Source organism: Ostrea edulis, chromosome 7 (assembly GCF_947568905.1).
Source record: "Ostrea edulis chromosome 7, xbOstEdul1.1, whole genome shotgun sequence".
Lineage (NCBI taxonomy): Eukaryota > Metazoa > Mollusca > Bivalvia > Ostreida > Ostreidae > Ostrea > Ostrea edulis.
In genome coordinates, this window is record NC_079170.1 from 82,707,343 (window position 1) to 82,731,990 (window position 24,648).

Here is a 24,648-nt window from a genome sequence, read left to right on the forward strand (position 1 = left end):
TATGGACAACTACTCTGGAAAACAGGTAAACAACCAAAACAGCTTCAACTCTATTCGGGCCACTGAACTGATTTTCTTCTTACTTTTCCTAATGCTAAAACCTTTATTCATCCTTAATTCTTATTAGGCTTCCTCTCGGTTTGATTAGTTCACAAGAAAGACACAGAATTTACTGCACACCGGGTTTATATACACACAGACTGTTCTAATTATAAGGGGAGTCAGGTCATCCCATATTATCATGACAAATGTACTGGTAATCATTGAAACATTAGATTGAATATAACAACACAATTACTACACACTTCTCTGGATACACTGATATCAACATCTTACAAAATTTGTTATTATTATTTTTCAAATAATTGCAATACATAGTTCAAACACATAATTAAAATCTTTAATTACTAACTGAACACTATCTATGTTAAATGATTCAAACGTTTTCCATCACTTTGATTAAATCAATACAAAATGGTTTTCTCCTCTGTAATTCCCTCGATGTCAATTTAACCGTCTCTGGATTTCTTAGTTGTTTTCTTGGATATTTCCCTAGCAAAGTCTGTCTGTGTCCATACATCAGACTTAAGTTTCTTGTTGATGGATCAACATTGTGTCTGAGTCATCGGGAACATTTTTGACCTTCCATCCATTGTCTGGCTAATAAGAAAATGGTGATCTAGAGGATGGACGCGTTTTCCTGGCAGAGATGGTGTTTGTTTTCTGTAAACTCGACCTGCCAGCAAGTCATTTATTTTCTTTCGGCGTTTCATCTTTTTTTGTGTTGATCTTCCGCAGAGTAAGACATCTCATGATTTTCCTCAAGCAATTCACCTGGATCTTGACTTGTCCAGTCATCATCAAATGAACCAGATTCATGTTATTATCTGCATCTCTGATTAAATTATCCACTATGTCCTTCTGACCATTAACATAACTTTTCTCTCCAAGAGGTCATGGATCTTCTAACAATTCCATATGAGCTCTTTGCATATGGCGCTTGACATCGCATTCCTTCTGTGATGTAAATGCATAGAAGGTGCAGGGATGATCATGTTTGGCACACTCCACCATATGTTTGGAGAACGCAACATCTCCATGACATAGCACTTAGCACATTGGACATGTTCTAGAGTCAATACACGTTGTCAGTTTTGTCTTCACCATAGTTTGATCTAAAACAAACAAAAATTATATACAATGACTGAAATTGTAAGTAATAGTCTGTCTCATAATCTTTTAACCAAAACAGGTGGTCGTCTACATCGAAATTGCCTTGTGGGCAAATCAGCCAATTTGCCTAACACCTGACTTTCATCTTTATCAATATCGGTTTTTGTGTCATTGTCTGGAAGGTTTTCATGTGTGGCATCCATTGATAAGCTTTCAGCAACATTTTCACTTTCCCCTATCAAAATATGACTATGTTTGATTCTTATTATGTTAACACGAATTACTGGATTTGAACCATATGGACCACAGTCAACCATGTATGGAATCTCGGGATACCAAAGTAAGGTCCACGCCAATAGCTAGTGAATTTAGGGGGCTGATCTGATTTTCCTCTATGAAATAAACATATACTTTATCATCTTTATTGAACTTTGCCCAGTTCAACGTTCTGTCACGGTAATGTTTCTGTCTTACCATTTCTTGGTTTGTATTGATGCGAACAATATTTTGGACATTCTCTAATCTGTCTTGGACTTCCCTGACCCATTTATCCTATGGTATTGGTTTTATTGATGAGGACACTTGATATAAGATGTCCAGAGGAGTACACACGTCCCTCTCTAACATTAAAGCATTGGGTGAAAAACCAATGGTTTCATGTATAGTAGAACGGTGTGCCATCATGACATATTGCAAATGTTCGTCCCAATCATTATGGTTGTCATTTACAGACTTACTAAGTGTTGTTGTTAATGTACGATTAAATCATTCCACCATACCATCAGACTGTGAATGATAAGGTGTTGTATGTGTTTTTGTTAGGCCCAACAAAGAACACATTTCCATGAACAACTTGCTCTTGAATTGTCTTCCTTGATCGGCGTGTAAGACTGCTGGTACCCCAAATCGAGAAATCGCCTCTTCAACCAGGATTTTCGCAACCGTACGAGATTCCATGCTCGGCATGGCAAAACTCTCGGCCCATTTCGAAAATAATCAGCAACCACTAAGATGTATTTATTGCCATTTTTTGTTAGTGGAAGCTCACCCAAAATGTCCGTTACTATTCTTCTATGGGGTATGCTGTATGTACTATTGTCATAGGCGCGCACTCCAGGTAAAAACTCTCACCCGAAACTGAAACATTATTTGGAAAGACAACTTGTTCTATCCAACTGCGTAGTTTTTGGAGGTCGGTGTCAGCTTTTTGTGAAGTCTGCAAGTACTGGTCGATACCTATGTATCCAACAGTGTGAGAAACAGTCTCTTCTTCCCAGATATCGTCATAACCACATTGTTTACAAGGTAGCCTACTGATCACATCTGCATTGACATGTAGTCGTCCTGGATTCGGAAGTTGTATGTGGACAATACATCAATCCAGCGCGTAAATTGTCCTTCAAGATTTTTGAATTGCATAAGCCAACGTAGGGAACTGTGATAGGTTCTAACAAGAAACTCTTTGCCATACAAATAGTGCTTAAAATATTTGACAAAAGATGTCACCGCCAATATCTCTTTTCTTGTTACGCAGTAACATCTCCGATTTCATCAAGCAACGACTGACTTAAGCGCACACTCTTTCCTTGCCATCAATGATCTGTGATAAGACAGCTCCAATAGCATTATTACTTGTGTCTGTATCTAAAATGAAACTGTTAGTAAAGCCAGGGTGTGCCAATACTGGATCAGAAGTGATAGTTGCCTTAAGCTTCTCACAGGCATCTTGACACTCCTCTGTCCATTTAAAGTTCTTGTCTTTGGCTGTTAGATCATGCAACGGCTTTGCAATGGCTGCAAAAGTTTTAACAAATTTTCTACAAAGACCTACAACGATCTCATTTGTTGGCCAATCCTGCACTACCTTTCTCTTTGCTGGGCTTGTTGATATACCGTCAGTTGACACTATGGGGCCCATGAATTCGACTTGCCGGGCAAATGAAGTACACTTTTTAGATTTTAAGTTTAAGCTAGCAGCTTCCAACCGATTAAAAACACGAAACAAGTTTCCTATCATTTCCTCGAAAGATTTGCCATAGACTATGATGTCGTCTAAATAAATGAGGCATATCTCAAACTTCAAGCCTCTCAACACTGTCTCCATTAAACGCTCAAATATGGCTGGTACATTGCAAAGCCCGAATGGCATTACTGAAAATTCATAAAGTCCACATCTTGTAGTAAAGGCCGTTTTCTGCTTGCCCTCAGGATCTACATTAACTTGCCAATATCCTGAACATAAGTCTAATGCGGAAAACCATTTAGCACCTCTCAATTGGTCCAAAGAATAATCAATTCGTGGTATTGGATACGCGTCATTCTGTGTTACATTGTTCAATTTGCGATAGTCGATACAAAATCTTGTGCTACCATCTTTCGTCTTTACTAAAACAATGTTGGATGGCCATGGACTACTAGACGGCTCTATCACATTTCGCTGCAGCATATCGTCAACATGAACATCTACCTCCTTCTGCATGTGAACCGTGTAGGGACTTGTTTTATTGGAGGATTGTCACCCCTGTTGATGTTGTACTTTATGACATCTGTCCTACCCAGATCTCTGTCAGATTTCGCAAATGATGTCTGGTATTGTAGAAGTAACTTAAGGATAGCTTGCTTGTTCCTACATGGCATACCCTTATTTGATCTTTCAAAAACAAATCATGTAGTTGGTCTGGCAGTTCTGAAATTTCCCTTTTCTTCTGTGTGCTTTTGTAGACAGATGCTGCCATGACATTTTGAATTGGGTTTAGCTGAGCAATGCATGTTCATTAATTAACTGTTTAAAGTCATGTTGAACATTCATTAAACGCACATGAAGTTTGTTTTTCATACCACTTGTCACTAGTGCTCTTGCCACTAATGATCTATCAGAGTTTTCAAATGCTGTTGCACCTGAATCCACCAGAAAGTCTAATTGTTTGTCGTTTATATTTATTTCTAGAAACATGCCTGATTCACCAGATTTATTGATAATATCTGATGCTCCACAACTAAATTTTTATACATCTCCTCTGTCTGAAGTTTTACATTTTGTCTCTGATGTAGAGTATACCTTTGCCTTGCTTACTTGTGTAGGTCTGTGGTTAGCTTGTAAAGCAAGATAACGTTTGCATTTACTCTTCATATGACTTGGTCTGCCACAGTAATAACACTTATATATATTAATATCGCTTGATGGTTCAGATTGACTTTTCCTGCTAAACCTTGATTGCATGGACGCATGTTTACTGGGCCCTTCCTTATGTGACTTCGCATATTTCTGAGGTGACAATATGGTGTCAGTTATTTCTATCAATAATTTGTCCGTTTTACTTACATTAGAATATTTTTCTACTGTTCTGACATACCCTTGGTTTTCCTGCATTTTCTTTTCTGCACTTTGAAATGCCTGTAATCTACGGTATGGCGTATTGCATCATTTAGGTCCACAGGACGTGCCGGTTTTATTTTAAGTCTCATGTCGGAATCTGTAATAGCATCTATGTATTGTTCTTTAGCAAATATCTCTTTAAGGTCCACTGTTGCTGCTGGGTAAGCCAAATTTGTAGGTCTCCTGATGTCCTGGCCTAACTCTGGTATTGACTTTACAGCCTTTTGTTTTCTTTCGCGTAATTGAGCCCTGTACAATTCTGTCGGGTTTGTTGGTTCGAAGCTCTGGTCAAGTGCTGTACATAACGCGGGTATGTTAAAGGGACTGATTCACGATTTCCCCCCAAATTTTATTTTTCACTTTTAATGATCAAAATTTACTGTCTAATATGTTTTAAAAAATTCACATAAAAATTAAGGTTATACATCATCACAGAAGCCCATTTTAGAGAGTTTATTATTTGTTTTGTAAACAAAGATTGCGGTATGTTATTGTTTATGAATTTTAAATAAAAATGGATATCGATCTTAGTTTATTATAACTTTCGCATTTCAAGCATTCTTCGGGTAATATGTGTTATATAAAAGTTAAAATGTGTAACTATGCAAAATTATGATGCTTTATATTTTACTTGTTTGTTTGTTTACATAAAAAGACTCGAGTCTTTGTTTACATAACACATATTTAAGGCTAAAATATAGCTTTTATCCTTGCATTCAGAAGGTCAAAATGTTGGTTGTCAACATTAAATGAGTTATACTTTTAATATCTAGCACAAAAAAAAAATAAAAAAATATTTTCTTCAAAAATCGTGAACCAGTCCCTTTAAAGCAGGCCATGCTCCATTTATGCACGTAAACTGCATAATGTTTCAAATCATATATTACATATATCCCAAGTTATATATTTCAAATACTCCACATTTTGTCGATATTTGCATGGCACACATTAACAAATTCCTTGCATGTGTCAAAGTCACTCATCAGTTTACTTTCATATTGATCAGATAGAAATTACACGACAGCAGTATAACATTTCGAATTTCTTTGGATCTTAGTAGCTGCATTGTTTATTTTATGCATAAATAAAACTTACATAAAAATAAGATCGGAACTTAATATATACTTGGTGACATACTTATCTCAATTATGACGTCACATTGTTTTGCGGATTTTATCCCAGTAAAGATTTTCATAACCTGCATTAACGTGCCCGCGAAAGTAGCGTAATCACGTTGATCAGATGCAGGAATATTACCTAATACACTTTGTGCATTATCCCTTGAAGATACTGCCAACTGCAAGGTGAAGTTAACGAACAGTGATCAATCTCATAACTCCTACAAGCAATACAAAATAGATAGTTGGGCAAACACGGACCCCTGGACACACCAGAGGTGGGATCAGGTGCCTGGGAGGAGTAAGCATCCCCTGTTGACCGGTCACACCCGCCGTGAGCCCTATATCCCGATCAGGTAAACGGAGTTATCCGCAGTCAAAACTAGTGTGCCAAGAACGGCATAACAATCGGTATGAAACACGTCAGACAGCATTTGACCCAATGCGAGGTTGTATTGACGAACTAGATCGTATATTATATTATTCCCATCTATGCCAGTATTGTTGTCTGCCACTGTTCTTGAAGGTTGACCTAACATTGATGTATTTCTCATGTGTGAGACACACCGATCAGTACTTGTTGATGTAGTATTGCTTGCTATTCCCTCAATATTGCTTCTCTGACTTACCATACCCCTTAGGTCTGTCATTTGACTTGCCAATTTTCCATGGTCTGCCAAATGACTAGCCCTTCCACTTTGGTTTGTCATGTGGTCTGCTATCTGGCACGTCAAACTTTGATCTACCATCTGGCCAGTCATTGTATGATCGACTCTCTGCCTCGTTATACTATGGTTTGCCAATTGTCCTGTCATAGTACGGTCTACTAGTTGTCCTGTCATAGTATGGTCTACCAGTTGTCTGTACATTCTAGGATGACCATACGTATGACCTGCCATAGTAAAATTACTGGCATGCCGTATAACAATTGGTGTTGCATGTTTATGCCTAGCGATTTCCATATCTGACCTCATGATTTCCCTCTCAAGCAATGCTATCTCATTTTCAATATTGCTTCCCATTGCTTGCAAAATTGAATAACCATATATGAAAGGCAAAGAAGTACACCAAATGATGTAACGACACTCTATTGCTGTCATTCTATTATGAGTTCAAAAATCATCTTTGCTTAACTAAACTATATTTTATCTCAATCAATGATTATATATATCTATCTATCTATTTACTTGAATGCCCCTACCTTGGGTTGAATTCAAGAAGTAAATCAATAATAAATGAAATACTTTACTTCTACATGAGAAGAAAACATCTCTTGCTATGACCTTCAATTCGATATTTAGATCTATCGACGATATATTATCTATAAACAATAATAAATTTCATTCATATGTCGATTCCATATATCCGAATGAACTTGAAATAAAAGGCACCACAGAGTCGTCCGCTTCTGCTTCATACTTAGATATTTTATTGAAAGTAGATATCAACGGCAAGCTAACAACTCAGCTTCATGACAAACGGGATGATTTCAGCTTCTCCATCGGCAATTTCCCATATTCCATATTCCATTATCCCTGTATATGGTGTTTATAGTTCTCAACTGATTCGATACGCAATATCCTGTTCTACTTATGGTCATGTTTAAAATCGAAGCAGGGTACTGACAAAAATGTTGATAATGCAGGGGTTCCAATAGTCTTGTTTTAAATCAGAATTTCTAAAATTATATGGTCGTTATACAATCTATCATTGGGTGAAATGCTTGTCTGACGTGTTTCATACCGATTGTTAGGTCGTTCTTGGCAGCACACTGATTTTGACTACAGAAAACTCCGTTTACCTGATCAAGATATAGTGATCATGGCGGGTGTGACCGATCGACAGGAGATGCTTACTTCTTTTCTTACCCACTTGATCCCACCTTTGGTTTATCCAGGGGTCCGTGATTGCCTATCTTGTATTGTTTATAGGAGTAATGAGATTGATCACTGTTCGTTATCTTCACCTTTCATCAAGTTCTTTTCCATTTTTATTCCATCGTCTCGCATAATCTTCGAGAGAATTCATAATAGAGATGAAGCTCTGTCATCAATTGAAAGACCGAGGTTTCTCTGTATTTAGGACCTTTTAGAATAAATGATTTGACGTATATAATATGTTATAATAGTAAAATATAATCCAGACAAGGTATTAACTTACTATTGCCTATATGTACATACCTGTAGACATAAGTAATTGCGCTTTGATTGCTATAGAAACAAAACATACATTTATGCATAAGTTTATGACTTTTGAGGATACTTAACATTTTAAAAAAATAAATTCTTAATCCCAGAAGCATCTGGTGCAAACATACATAAAATCAACATTCACTAGTACTTTCAGGACCTTGATTAATATATTCTACTCAAAATTTGATAAGGATCACTAGGTTATATGTGTGTAATTTACTACTAACATAACAAAAGACATAAATTTGACTCAGAAACGTGTTTACTCGGGTTGTGAATGAAAATTCATGAACGGCATGAACTTTTATCAATACGGAAAGCTTGGAATCTGATAACAACACCAAAAGGCATTTCATTACAAAAAGTTAACAGCAAACCAGAGAAAAAATTACACAGTTTTTGGGGATAGTCCATCATTACACTTAGTCGATGAAGTGTCAATATCGGGTATGGCCTCCCCTTGCATCAATAAGGGTTGACAACGTCGATCCATGCTGTCAATAAGCACCCGGATGTTTCCAATGGGAAGGTTGTTCCACTCTTTCACGAGGGCGTTTCCGAGCTCTGCCAAAGTCGTGGGTTGTGCTCTACGGCGTGAAAGGGCAATCTGCAGCATGTTCCATACATGCTCAATCGGGTTCAAATCCGGCGAGCGCGCCGGCCAGTCCATACGGACAATTGTCTCCTGCTGAATGTACTGCTCCACCACCCTGGCGCGATGAGGACGGGTGTTATCATCCATCAGGATGAACTCAGGGCCAACAGCGCCAGCGTAGGGTCTGACGTAAACATCGAGGATCTCATCCCGGTACCGCACCCCCGTCATTGTTCCTCTCTCCAGGACATGAAGATATGTTCTTCCATCCCTGCTGATTCCATCTCAGACCATGATGGAACCACCACCATAACGGTCATGTTCACTGATGTTGGCATCATGGAAACGTTCACGTTGTCGTCGCCACACTCGGTGCCTCCTGTTTGTAAAGTCCAAACAATACCTGGACTCATCGGTGAACAGAACTTGAACCCAATCGTTCTGTGTCCAAGTGACATGATCTTCAGCCCAGTCCAATCGCCCCACCGGTGTCAAACAGTCAGAGGGACTCGAACACATGCCCTTCTCGAGTTGAGACCTGCATTGTGAAGCCGATTCCGTATCGTCTGAGTGGACACATTCACCCCCGAGGCGTTCAGGAGGTCGTTACGTAGACTGATTGCTGTCCAAAAGGGATGAGGTCGTGCCTGAAGAGCCACAAAATGGTCTTGGCGTTGGGTTGTCGACTTCTGACGACCACCCCATGTCGGTGTGCTGCTGTACCAAAAGTTTGCTGTCGGTTCCAGGCCCTGTTTACAACGCTCTGGCTGACGTTTAGTGCATTTGCAACGTCACGTTGTGAATAGCCTGCGTCAAACATTCCAATACATCTGCCCAGTTGTTCTGTCGTCAGGCGACGCCTTACATGTTGAGGGGGCATTGTGTTGATAAACGTAGTGTAAACACTCAAGTGAGTTTGAAATTTTAGAAAGAATCAGACACCGATGCCTGAGTGAAAATTGTGCAATGGTAGCAGAAGCATAACCTGTGATGAGAAACGCATTTCCCATGGCATGGAATTCACCTGCAAGTTTGTTGAAGACGTTTTTGATTTCACTTGGACACAATAATGCCAGTTATGCAGTTATTAATTTTTTAAACAGAAAAATATCTATGATCCTTATCAAATTTTGAGTAGTATATATATATATATGGTATGCACGAAGGTGACCTTGAAATTGCCCCTAATCTGAATGACTGATGCGTTTAAAATTTCATTTATGTACATAAATAATCCCATTCTACGGAAACAGTGGCAAAGTTCAGTTGTATCTGCTATAAAAAGCAATATCATTTTTTTTCTGAAATATATCTTAGATATATTTATGCCTTTGAAAAGAGCTGGGATCAACTTCTGTCTTGTATATTAACGACATGATATCTATAGGAATGCGGATAACCCGTTTATATTCGCTGATGACTGTAGACATATAGCATGTTTAGTTTGAGTATGCATTTGGTCCTATAACTTTCTATGTATATTTTTTAAATTTCTTTCTGAGTATGTGAATAAAAATTCAGCTGGTTACCCGAATGCATCTGAACTTTTATTCAAAAGTAGGGCCTCTTGATTTTTTTCGAAAAATAAAGTGTTACGTGATATTCAATTGACGTCGCGGGGAATTCCCATGAGAGGAATTTACGGTAACTCAGTCAAAGTCAATATATGGGTAGTGTCGTTTTGGTGTTGAACCGTAACAAGTGTAATGATACTTGTGAATTTGAGGTGTAATTTCACCCATTAGTTATAGTGCAGTTTACCATGGAAAACCCTAGTTGGGTAGCTCTGGCAGATTTATTTCCAGTTTCCTTCACTATGGGTAAAAATACCCACGTGGTGTAAATTTAGATAACAATAACGTTAGTAGAGGTGCTTAAGTTACCTATGTGTTTATACAGATAAATTATCCACCAAGAAGTATAAACACCAAACGAAACGTACTTCCCAGCCTGGTAAATATCGGGGTGGCGGCCATGGATTTCTTGTTCACACACCGTTGGAAATTGCAAGTATAAAAGGTAAATCTTGCTTGCTTAACGTCTCGCTCGAGAATTTTTCACTCATATGGAGAAAAAAAAAGGTAAATCACTATACAACAATTTATTAGAGCTTAGTGAATAATGCACATAAATTTTCTCCTGACATGATAATATGACCAGAAGTATTGGTGAAAATACACAGCCTTACACGTCTGTAAAAAAATTGTGTTACATCTATCTGTGTATGAACGTTCTCTCAGCTGCATCTCCAATTCACATATTGCTCCCTGTGTACATACAAACTTTTAACAAATATTAAATAGTAAACCTTACAGTTAATATCTGTATGAACAACAGGAGTTAAGAGCTTGTGTGCGAGAAAACCATGCAAAATGTGATGGAAGCAAGTTGTCGGATCAACAACATATTTTGAGTGTAATAAAGTACATCAATATCAAATACTTTGGCATATTATTTCGGGGATGTAGTCATTGGATAGGGATTTGCAGCCATGTTACTAAAAATAGCACTTCTGTTCTGACAAAAATATAAAATTTTGTATAGTTTACCATTTCTATTTAAAAATTCTAACAGGTTATTGAAAATGGATTTTTAAAAATTGACACAGTTTGTAAAACAACTGGATATGCATATTCATATTGTTTAGTGGGACTCTAACGCTTTGATTTATTCAAAATTTCTTTCATCTTATAGAGTCTTTGGACTCTCGATTATAGTAAATATATTAATACTTTAAGTTGGGCATTTTTTCCTGCTTGTAGAGCTTTTATTCTGGTAGCCATCTAAACCTGTTTTCCATGCATGGTCCTTGTTATCTTATTAAATCTTATATAATTTTATGATTTCACATCAGATGACCAGAAGTATGTATCAATCATTTTTTGTTGCTATGGTCCTGGTTGTCATGGTGACAAATTGCAAAATTTGAAAAAATAACGTTTTAAAAAAAAATAATATGCATCGTATGAATAGTTGTAATTTAACAAAATTGATATTTGTGTACTTTTAAAATGCAATTTTTAAAAACAAATTTCATGCCAATTTATATTATGCTATATATAATAAATTCTTTATTTAGACACGATAGCACGATTAGTACAAATGACTAGTTTACATTGTGGTCCTACAGAGACTTAAATATACCACAAGCAATTGGATCATATTTCTTCATAGATTTGCTTTCCCCGTGGATACAATAAGGATATATATATTTTTTTAAAATCTGACTGTTTATTGAAAACATTCTGAAATAATCAAACTCAATCGCAAATACTAAGCCAGCCAGCAATGAAACTTTTGAAAAGTTGTATGAGAGTCACAATATTGATATTCTAAAACAAATAAAATTGTTGCCATAGTAACATTTAGACCAATTTAAAGACTGACGTGCTTTAAGTTCAAAGCTAAAACTTAATTGTGTGAAGACAGAACTTAATAAATATCCACAGTATAATACCCCAAATCTTTATATTTTCCTCGGGACAGTTAGCACGTCATATGAAGTTGTCAGGTACAATATATTAGATAAAAAGTACTTTGTGATTAGGAATTTTTAGATGTCATCAAACTTTAACAAATGAAGTACCCAGAAAAAAATGAGCAGCAACCCTTAAACAATTAAATAACATGCTTAATATGTACATATAAACAAGAGTTGGCAGATGACTGTACCTAACCGTTTGTTCAAAATGTTAAAAGTTTTTGAAAATTAGGTCAAAGTCCAAGGTCGACGTTGACAGTTCTGGTAACAAAAGAAATAGCATCTATGTTTGAAACATCAAAGATATATCACTCTTGGTTCAAAAGATATAACCAAGATAAAGTTTTTAAACAGTACGTCAAAGTTCAAGGCAAAGGTCGTTAGGTCAAACCAAAATAAATGTCTCTTCATGAGGCATTTATATATGTAAAATATCAAAGCCTTATCCCTATTGGTTCAAAAGACATAGTCCAGGTTGAAGTTAAAAAAAAATAGGTCAAGGTCACAGGTAGAAAGTCTTGGAACCACATCAAAGCTCTCTTCATGGGGAATCAATAAGGGATATATCAAAACCCTACCCCCCCTTGGTTTAGAAGATATAACCCAGGTTAAAAGGTTTCCTTAAAGTGACGCCGACGCCAACACTGGGGTCATTACAATACATGTAGCTTTCCGGATAATCGTCCCGGTGAGCTAAAAGGAATGTGCATGTTCTTTTCTTGTCTTTCTTTTGTTTTTTATTCTTACATGTAGCGTATTATTTTACATTCTAAATCCATGCGAAAGGCATCGAAGCAGCCATATTCAATACCGGAAATTAATGATTATAAACATTATATTGAGAGTGGAGGGGTGGTAATGGTAAAATGCTCTTAGATAGTGAATGATCTTGTTAAAATCATAAAATAATCAATAATGTTGAATATATCTAAATACAGAAATATTCTTTGCATTCGCACTCCACTCCCAACACCATTACACGTACAAATGAAATATAGCTTAAATGCCAACTGACAGTAATCACATAAATTGCACCGAAGATGAAAGTAAGATAATAATAACGTCCGAATTCGCACAAAAGTAGAGAAGTTCGCTTGTATTAATTGGAAATATAATTTGTAATGAAATGTATTGTTTATACCTGACCCGGCTGGTATAGTATGTCCTGTCTAAACACATTCAGTGTAGCTAGGTGGAGAGGCCCTGTAGTTGGCACTCATCACAAGGGCGGAGGGTGTGGTGGGTGGCAAATTTTTATAGAACCCCCCAACCTCCCTAAAAATTACTTTTAACACAAACCGAAGGTCAAAATCCTTGATAATAAAAATAATGGGGGGTTGGGGGTTTCCAAGGATTTCATTCATCAGTTCAAGCTTCCATTTCAATTGTTTATTGATTGCCATAAAAAAGTAGAGGGGGGGGGGGGGGCTGATTTAGCTAAAGAGACCTGATCGAAATAATATTCGGTTTCCCTGTCAGATAAATGATTTTTTCCAAATTTTTTCCCGATCAATTTCTCATGATGAACAAAGTATAGTGACGATCCAAACTCTACCTACATCAATGACTTTAAGAAAACTACATTGGCACATACATATACGTAATACCATCAGTTTACAATATCTATATATTTGTTGTTGGTAAAATATAGAGAAAGGTGTAAATTTTTGCATGTTGAATCGTAACCTATGATTAAACATTAAGTATGTCTTACTGTTACATTGATCACTGAAGAAGAAAGAAACCGAGCAAACTGTTACAGTATACATTCTTAATTGAGAACACGTTGTGGATTTCTATTTCACACTTTTGTTATTTTGTCCTGTCCTCATTACTTAGTGCATATTTGTAAACTAATAACAAAATGTTTTGTCATCAATCATGTCGATGGTAAATACATTTTGCAAATTCGGGGAGGGGGGGGGGGGCTGCACTAGATCCTCACATGCTCCATCTGGACTGACTATAGATGCATATTTTCTTTGATTTCCTCCATATAACATCTAAGCATTCTCGGTTAATGCATGTATTATCAATGAAAGAACGCTTTCAATTCTTCAATGACAAAATGCCTGACCACTGGTACTAGTTTGCAGTATAACAGGACGAAGTACCGAATACTTTTTAAACCCTGCCAATATTTAGAAATTTCTGGTTTACATTCACAGATACAGTTATGTCTTTCACTGATATCACATAAACATGATGTACAAATTCTCAAATCCCATTTCAAGTTGGAATCATAACATTCCATAATATTGCTATCATTTTGTACCTTCTACGTATGAAGAGTGCATCAAAGGGGCGGTAATTACAGCAACAGGTCTATTTCATTAAAAGACCCCCTTTTTCATATAAAATATTGGGATTTATATTTATTAGAAAATGTTAAATCTATAAATAAAATTAAATTTCCAAACAATTTATGCATCTAATACCACAAATTTTAAATCTTTAATCTTTTAAAAGATAGTTTTAAATGCTTAAAAATATTCATTTTTGTCAGTTTTTAAAGTTTAATTGCAAATGAATGTCCAAAAGTCCAAAGTACAATTTTTTATATTTTACAGACAAGAATTTGATATTAAAGTATTATACACTTTTAAAGAAATTTAAGCGTTACTTTTGCAGCAACACCTATTTCAAAATTGACCATATAACACAAAATGAAAAAAGTTTGGCACAATGCCAAATTACAGGCTCCATGTAATCTCTATATGGACACTTATGATGTCAAACATGATATCTCCATAAGTGCTTTACATGGAAATATCATAAAAAATCCATTCTTTTCATACGTCTTCAGAATTGATTTGCATTTTTGAAAAAATAAAACCCTAATATTTAAGGATTTTTCTTGTGTTCAAAAACTAATCCACGTGTAAATACAGAATGCGCTGTTACTAAAAATAGAAATGACCTATCAATAAATTTACCTCAAATTATCATTATTCCAACCATATACTCAAATGATATAAATGATTAGAAATGATATTGGTGACCACCATTTCCTTCATTTTTATATATTTGCATGGTTTTCTCGTAGACAAGCTCTTAAAACAAGGTCACCCTAAAACTTTCCTTTAACACAATTTATTGAGGACCAGTCAAATACGTTGGGTACATTGACTCTTTGAAGCAAGTTTGTATTTAAAGTCACTAATGTTTTTTAATGTTAAAATGTAGGCTGTTTCAATGTACGTCATTTCATTAAATCACCGACCTTTCAACTCTTATATTTTACCTCCAGCAATTTTGTAGTATCATCACTGGTTTACGATTCGATCACGTGAAAACCAAATATATCCATACACCGTCAGTGGTAGTCATTGATAGACCAGTTATTTCCCTTTCCATGTTTACTTTGATTACAAAGTGGCGGACTGCTCGGTAACACAACTAACAAACCCAGTCGAAGAAATAAATTTAGAACTTTTAAAACTGAATACAGGCAATGTCTAGAACGCAAATACGTAAACTACGCAGTTTCTAACGTCATCTGTGTGTGAAAGCCATCGTTGTGTCAGTTCACAGTGCATCCTAAATGTCACATGCAATTTTATTTCTCATACATTTATTATATCTAAAGAAGCTTGTCAGTAAACTATATGCACTATATGATTTAAATTAGCCCTGATATGGTACATGTATTTACGTGGTCAGTAAATTCCAATGGGGCGAGACCATCTATAAACCAAATTAGGTCAACCACAAACCATGGAACTAATTCACAATTCAAAATAAACATAAGAAATAAATATTCTTGTTTGTATCATACTGTCATTACCATTATCTATGTACAGGAACTCCAACAAGAAAGAACATTTACTCTTAAGAATTTCGCACCTGAGATTTGGAGCAATGTCAAAATTTTAGGAAGAGTATTTTTTATTTTTACATTGCAGGAGAATTAGGAAATTAAAAAGAAAAACGGGCTGCAATGCTTGTTATTGAGCTGCAGTGTTCTAAACATGGTCATTTTGCGCTTTAAATTGACTAAATATTTATTCGTTTAAACTTGATTTGTCTGTTGGTGTCATCACAACATAAGCAACACAAATCAATTATTACTTGAAATAGATACATGATCATGTCTTCTAACAATACAGATAAAAAAGTTTAATACTAATAATGGAAATACATAATGACCTTTTCACACTTGATATAGGAAAAATCATGATATTAAATTTGAGAGTTTAGAAGGAAAAATTAGGAGTAATGTCAATTTCTAAAATTTCAAACAATTTTGAAGGTCTTGTCTTCAAATTTAAAATGCAACTAAAAACTTGAGATCCATGGGCCACATCGCTCACTTAAGTTACCTTGGTCCATATTTAAAGATTTTCCCTGTATATTCGCATGTGAAAGATGAAGATAACGAACAGGGGTCAATCTCATAACCCTTATAAGCAATGCAAGATAGATAGTTAGGCAAACGCAGACCCCTTGACACATCAGAGGTGGGATCAGGTGCCTAGGACGAGTAAGCATCCCCTGGCGACCGGTCACACTCGCAGTAAGCCCTATATTCTGATCAGATAAACGGAGTTATCAGTAGTCAAAATCAGTGTGCCAAGAACGGTCTAACAATCGGTATGAAACATGTCAGACAGCATTTGACCCAATGATAGGTTGTATTGGCAAACTAGATCGTTATAACGACCATAGAATTTGCGAAACGCTGACTTTAATCGAGACTGTTGAAACCTCTGTACCATCAACTTGTTTGTCAGTAGCTTGCTTCGATTTAAAAACGGACCATACAGAGAACAAGCTCTTGCATATTCGCATGTAAAACTTTGATCCCTATTGTTGCCCTATCCTACCCCCACGGACCATGGTCTTTACAGATTTGGTTCTGCACAATGTCCGGAAGCTTTCATGTAAATGTAAACTTTTTTGGCCCAATGACTCTTCAGAAGAAGATTTTAAAAATATTTTCTTTGTATTTTTGTATGTAAAACTTTGATTCCCTAGTGTTGGCCATCTTACCCACGGGGGCCATGATTTCTACAACCTTGAATCTGCACTTTGGCAGAATGCTTTCATGTAAATTTCCACTTTCCTGGGCTAGTGGTTTTTGAGAAGATTTTTAAGGATTTTTCCTATACATTTAGATGTAAAAGTTTAATCCCCTATCGGGGCTCATCCTACTCCCGGGGGTCATACTTTTAACAAACTTGCATCTGCACTATGTCAGAAAGCTTTCATGTAAATGTTTGCTCTTCTCGCCCAGTGGTTCTTAAGAATATTTTTAAATGGCCCCACCCTATTTTTGCATTTTTGTGATTATCTCCCCTTTGAAGGGAGCTTGACCCTTCATTTGAACAAACCTGTACGTTCTTTAGTTAAGGATACTTTGTGCCAAGTTGGGTTGAAATTGTCCCAGTGGTTCTGGAGAAGTCGAAAATATGAAAGGTTTACAGGTAGACGGACCGACGACTGACAACAGGCGATCAGAAAAGCTCACTTGCGCTTTTGGCTCGTGTGAGCTGAAATGGGGTTAGAAGCAAGGCGAAGACAACGAACAGCGACCAATCCCATAACTCCTACAATCAATACAAAATAGATAGTTGGGCAAACACGGACCCCTGGACACACCAGAGGTGGGATCAGGTGTCTAGGAGGAGTAAGCATCCCCTGTTGACCGGTCACACCCGCCGTGAGCCCCATATCCTGATCAGGTAAACGGAGTTATCTGCAGTCAAAATTAGTGTGCCAAGAACGGCTTAACAATCGGTATGAAACACGTCAGACAGCATTTGACCCAAATTATTAGCGAAAGTACTGTATTTGTAAACAAAATTTCGAGTAAATTAATTTACACTTTTTAATGGACATATCGGCAATTTGAGTTAAAATATTTAAAATTCTATTTTTCCATTTTTAATGTTTAGAATGCTTAATTAAGGTACATCTTATGGTTAACAAACATTTTAATATATGTTGTCATGAAACACGGGGGATACAGAGCTCACAACTCTTTTTGATATAAACAAGGCTCCTGTCATGTTTTTGTTAACATAGGTTAAATATACTAGTAACAGTTTCGTTTAAAGCAAATTTATTTTCAATTTACAAGTTAATTCTGAACTCAATTAAATAGTTTCTGGTGTTTGACACATTTCATTTTGTTTTATACATGCTATTTCTATGAAGCCATCAATATGTAAATACAAGCATGTCACGAACCTTGTTTGAATAACAAAGACATTTGAGTGCTGTATCTCGCTTCTGATTTAACAAATGATATACAAATTTGCGTTGAGCATTCGAAAAGGTTTTCCGAATGGTCAACCAAAATTTGCGTATCATTAAGTTAAGCATTCTAAACAATAAAAATAAAAAAAACAAGATTTGAAATTGTTCAGCTCAAATTGTGTCCATGCCCCTTTAAAAATCGGTGTTATGTTTTGAAAAAGATATTAACCAAATCAATAAATTACATTTTGACTAATTCCAAGTCTCAACTACTTGTATCATAAATTATAAAACTGAAATACACGTAATACTATAGAAGTATAACAATAGAAGATATATTGGATGAAACAGAAACTGTAAAATTTTTGATAAATCAATTCTTCCGTCACAAAACATAGTCCCCACCAAACCCTTTCAAAATTTGATTTGATACAAACTTTTCTAATTGAATAGAGTTCAGTAATAGATGTGTAATAGGTTTGCACCACCGAGATAAGTTTTGAACCAGTAAATACCTAGTTTTAGCATCCTGTGCAGCTGTGGTCAAAAGCTCTGGAGCTAACTTCCTTAAATCTGACACACGCCAACCTACTGTACAAATCATCTACTCCGTTTTTGAATTACAAGTTACTCTACATGATGATCTTGATGAATTGTATCAAATTAGATGCTAAAATTTTAATTATTCTAAACCCTTTTAAGGCAACATTCATACATTATAATATATAAAATTTCATTTATTATTTATTTCCAGCTTTTATTGGATTATGGCCACGTTGATCTCCCAGGCAAAGGAGGTCATCACCTGTGACCTTTGTGTCAAGCCAACCCAGCAGTTCTGTAACAACTGTCAACTCAGTTTGTGTGTTGACTGTGTTAGTAAACACGTGGACAAGCTCAAGTACCAACCACATCGTATCGTTCATTTCAAAGACAGAAAGGTGGCTTTTCCTGAGTGTGAATTTCACTCCAACCAGAGATGTGAGGTCCACTGCCAACAATGTGATGTTCCAGTTTGTCTGAAATGCATGCTTGATCTCCATAATGGACACAGAGTCAAGGATATGCCAGAAATTTTCAATGACAAGAAAAAGAAATTGGAAAAGGAAACCAAAGAAATTGAATCCACCATTATTCCACAGTACAAGAAGAAAAACGAAGAAACAAAAAGCCAAATATCCATTATAATGGCCGAATTTGATGAACTGGAAAAAGAGAAAGAAAAGCACAGAAGATTCTGGCACAAAGAAGTAGACACAATTTTCAATAATCTCGGTTCTTTGATGAAGTCCATCAAAACGAATATCCTGTCTGCTTTAAACTCTCACCAATCCAAGATGAAAAATAAAATTCCAGACATGACCCAAACAGTTCAACAAAACAAAAAAATACTGAAGTCAAACAATGTGTGTGCAGTCACTGACTACAAATCCCAACTCGAGGAATACAGGAACATGCTTACTGATATTGATGTCAAAGTGCCATCACTCAAAACCAACATAGTCCAAGGAAGAGAACTCAGCCTGGAATTAGAAGAATACAAGGCTAGCCTGACACAGACAACACTGCCCAGTCTGACAGAGGAAGTCTCCTATTTATCTTTACAAAAGCTGTTAGAGCAAGCCAAATCAATTGCAACCATTCCTACTGGAGTTAATCCTCTATTCCATGTTGCCTGTGCGGGAGTGGATGACGCCTGGGTTAGTGGTAAAGATAATACAATAAGGCGCATTGACATAAACGGGTATGTACGGGACACTGTCCCCACTACATGTCAAACCTGGCCTGGGGATATCACAGTGACCAGAGAGGGAGAACTGGCATACAGTGATGCTAACAATAGAACTGTGAACATTGTCAAACAAGGGGAAAAAGAGACACTGATAACCACACCACAGGGCTGGCATCCAAAGAAAATATGCTTTACTAAGTCAGGGGACATCCTGATCAGTATGGCTACTTCTTATTGTAGCCGAAATAAAATTGTCCGTTATCAGGGACACACAGTGAAACAGGAAATAGATAGAGATGAAGATGGAGAACCAATCTATAAAGGAGGGGAAAACCCACTGTGTCTGGTGGAGAACAACAATGGAGACGTCTGTGCCTCTGATCTTAATGCTGACACCGTGGTCGTGGTGGACAAGTCAGGAAGAGTCCGATTCCGATACGACGGTACACCAGCCATGAGGAAGAAGTCATTTGATCCTGGACATATAGTGACAGACTCCATGAGTCAGATCATTGTGGCAGATTGCAACAATGCCAGTCTACACATCCTGGATCAGAACGGAAAGTTCCTTAGATATGTGGACAATTGTGGACTAGAAAATCCTGCCGGACTGAGTGTGGACAGTGAAGGGAGATTGTGGGTAGTGTTATTCCATTCAGGAGAAGTGAAAGTGATTCAGTACATGAAATAAACACATAACATCACATACATACATCAGATAATGACAGAGTTCACACAGTGCTCTTGATTCACACATGTTTTAGTGATATTTACACAACGGTGTTTTCTTACGCATTTGTTCAAAGTTTTGTCAAAGTCAAACATTCCTAGAAAACATTAATGTGAATCTGCTTTTTCTCATCTCAAGATATTTACTGTCATTTTCCTTTTGATTTGGATACATAAACAGGTTGTACAATTCTACAGAACAGCAGTCTAACGAAATACACACATGCACGCAGGCACATCCACCAATCGAACCAGTACATGATTGTTGGTTTTAGTTGCCCTCAGTCAGAGAATGCATTTTCAGTGATCCCCTGTTTGATGGGGACTGAGGTAAAGCATGGACTTGGATGGATTGTGCTCAGTGATCTGTAAAGTGTAAATGTTTTGCTTATGGTCAGTTTTCAAATCGAAGCAGCTACTGACAAAGTTGATAGTGCAGGGGTTAATTTTCTTTTAAAGTCAACATTTCGCAAATTCTATGGTCTTTATAACATTCTAGTTTGCCAATACAAGTTATCATTGGGTCAAATGCTGTCTGACGTGTTTCATACAGATTGTTAGGCCGTTCTTGGCACACTGATTTTGACTACAAGTAACTCCGTTTACCTGATCAAGATATAGGGCTCACGGCGGGTGTGACCAGTCAACAGGGGATGCTTAGTCCTCGTAGTCACCTGTCCCACCTCTGGTGTATCCAGGGGTTCGTGTTTTCCCAACTATCTAGACAGTATTGCTTATATGAGTTATGAGATTGATCACTGTTCGTTCGTTATCATCACCTTTCAGTTGAATCCTCCGTGATATATAAATACAAAATGCTATTGAATTTTCCGTGATCTGTGATACAGAATACAGTTGAATCCTCCGTGATCAGTAATACAAAATACAGTGAAATACAGCATGAGATTTGTATGTATGACAGTTTAAGAATTGTTTTATATGACTCTAGTTTCACACACTCGTAATTTTTTTTTCTTTACCAAGATTGGAACTTGCAATGGTAAGTTAAAATATTGAAAAACAAAAGAAAATTAAAATAATTTGTCAGGTTATCTCAGATATTGTCACATCAAATATACTGAGACAGAACATTCTGTTGTAAGGATTTTCTACAGGCCCTCTTCCTGTTATTTCAAGATGTTACTTGTAACAATCATTCCCAAGAGTTAAGTCGCCATGTTCTTACCGGTCGTTGGAATCTAAAGAAGTTAGATAATACACACAGCGTTTGTGTATAACACTACAACCGGCTTATTAAGGCTTCACAAGTCAGGAGTTCCTGGGTTCCATTTTTGACACGTCATGTGAACCTACGACATTAAAACTAGGTCGTGAGTGTTCCTTTACGTGTCTGCATTAAAAGTGAAAATGGCGTCTTTCAGACATATGTCACAGCAGGCGATGAAATTATAAAAGAGCCTTCCCTGTCATCACCATGATTGTCATATATATGCGGTAAACGTAGAGTACTACAAAACTACTCTTATATAAATATATATCACTAATTTGTTAGTTTTTGTATATGTGTATTTTTGTTTCATTCATTGCTAATTTTCATTACTTGGAAGTTCGTATATTCATAAAGTTTGAAGTTCTTTTGCGCGTCTGGATTGAGTTGATATCCTATCTTTCATTTCACTGGTTAATCTGGAATTTTCCTTTGAGTTACTGTCTAAACTATGTAAAATCTAAAATTAGAGCAATATTACATTTTCATCATTGATGCTAATATGTGTAATCTGTATCAAATGTATACGAGGGGTGATGAAAATGAATTTTGGCACACAGTCAAAAACATGTGTTAGATGTAGAATGAGTTACTTAATAATTTTACATACTACATTGTGATAACCTGCGGAGAGAGAAATATGATAGCCAGGAAAATCTTGGTACTGCTCTGAACAGTGCACCATGGAGCACGTCACGTGATGGTCTGGATCACATGTTTCGAGCATAGACAGACCGATGGCAGAAGTGTATCTAAGTTGGAGAAGCCTACTTAGGAAAAGAAAAGAAAACCCTGAAAATCCCACTACCGTTTGCATTAAGTAAGCTATTCTTCTAGTTCACAGACTTTTTATCACCCTTCGTATAATATCATATGTACATTGTAATCATACCAATATATGTGTAAAACAAATCTTAGATTTAGAATTGTCTGTAGTGGTATGTTATGTCTGAAAGTTCAAAGTCATTTTGTTCCAAAAATAGTTTTAAGTTTCAATGTTATTCCCGTTGATATCTTTACAATTTGTAATTATAGCCATTGCCTCATGTATATGCTGCAATTATAAACAATATGTGTATGAATTTGAAAGGGTAAATCTAATTTTTCGGTTGGGATTTTTGACAGAAATGAAATACTTAGATTGTAAATGTAAAAAATAACATAAGTATACCGGAGTAAAGCGTCACAGTAAGTACCCTCACATATTTACAAAAATGAAGTTTATTTTTATATGTATACTTTATCAATGGTAATCTATCGTTAAATGTTTATGAAACTAAACATGGAATATTGTACTATACTTATATAATTATAACCAATGCCTTCATGATATTTCCTGCAATAAAAACTTGACTTTCCATCTTATTTCTTACTGCTCGGTCACAAATAGGTAATAATTTACACTGCTTCACGTAGAGCTGGTCATATATGTAACAAGAGTACCACAAGAGCGGGGCGCATGTGCTAGCGATTATTAGGAGGGTAGTGAAAAGTCCTCTAATCAACGATACCTATCGGCAAATTTGTAAAGTATTCAGAACAAATAGTGTAAGGAACGATAACTCTGGGTAGATGTTGAAAATGGCCTGTCCATGGATTTACGTTTCTGTCACAATACCTACGCATTATCATATAGTCTTTAAAGTACTTACAGTATTATTGTAGTACCATAGCAAGCAAATGTTTTGTGACACGTTTTGAAATGCGTAGGATATAAAAACATTGTGGGTTGGAACACCTTCACAAGTCAAGGGTATTGATGCGTTACCTCACACTAAACTTTGACATCAGTCGCTATATAAAAGTTGGGCATTAGACCATTACACAATTCACTATAGATAAAACATCCATTGAAATCACTGCATCTTGTTATGGTGTATATGAATACAAATGACGCGATCTCATGCTGTACTGATAAACACGCGCATCTGTAATATTTACACCACTAATTACATTTACTGATAGTAGATCAAGTTTGGAAACCTTTTTGCGTTAGACAACATTGCTTGAACAATTGAAATAGCCATAACTGTAAGCATCATGAAAACGGAACGGAAGGTAAAATACTGATGCATAGTTGATAATATGGGATGATCAGTATTTTGTAAAATCGAAAGTACTATTGCATTATGAACAAGGGCAGCAGCAATTTAAATGAAAAACGTCATCCTCGTGTTCCACCGTTTCATATACTTCATACGTCATACACACATGTATATACCTACATGGTGCATGTACATGTACGTATCATAAAATAGTAATAACTTGCCTCATGTATCAGCCTCATAAGTCTTAACAACAATTGCGATTCTTTTGTCATACTTGTTATGCCTCTCCTTTTTTCACATACCTGGGATTTGATCAGATGTTATAAAAATGTTGCAGGCTTGAATTGGTATAATATAAAAAAAACCAACAACAACAACACTGTTTTTCTCTTGCTGTAGAATGCATGATAAAAGTGGTGGCATTTTGATGGGGTTGATCTACACCTTCCATAGGGCTTCCATTGATAACTGAAGTTGCAGATGATGATTGAATATGCTATGTTGATGAAAGACTGCTGTTGTTAGGTGGTTCTGTAAATTCTCTGACTTGTGCTGCTGTAACAAATATACCCAATGAATTTTTATTGAACCAGCAAAAACATTTTTAGTAGCATTGAAAGTAAAACAAAAATGCTGAGAGAGGCCATGGGATTTTAAAAAGTGATCTATAACATGAAAGTTTCTATGCATAAATTACACGAAACATTCATTTGTTAGTATTTCAATAACTGCACATTTCGTGATTTAATGCTTAAGTTACAGTGGCAGATCTAGA

General features: G+C 36.3%; 1 protein-coding gene across 1 annotated transcript; it reads left to right on the forward strand.

Annotated features, from left to right (window-relative positions):
* Window positions 1-7: 7 nt before the first annotated feature.
* LOC125656172 (uncharacterized) lies at window positions 8-23,183 on the forward strand. The gene is made up of 3 exons (XM_048886767.2): window positions 8-25; window positions 10,354-10,473; window positions 18,891-23,183. Exon 3 carries the CDS (start codon window positions 18,904-18,906, stop codon window positions 20,557-20,559), a length of 1,656 nt encoding a protein of 551 aa, XP_048742724.2. The 5' UTR covers window positions 8-25; window positions 10,354-10,473; window positions 18,891-18,903; the 3' UTR covers window positions 20,560-23,183.
* Window positions 23,184-24,648: the final 1,465 nt, after the last annotated feature.

Bases quoted from the DNA above. Each gene is read 5' to 3' on its own strand.
- LOC125656172 (XM_048886767.2), top strand. From the start codon at position 18,904: ATGGCCACGTTGATCTCCCAGGCAAAGGAGGTCATCACCTGTGACCTT.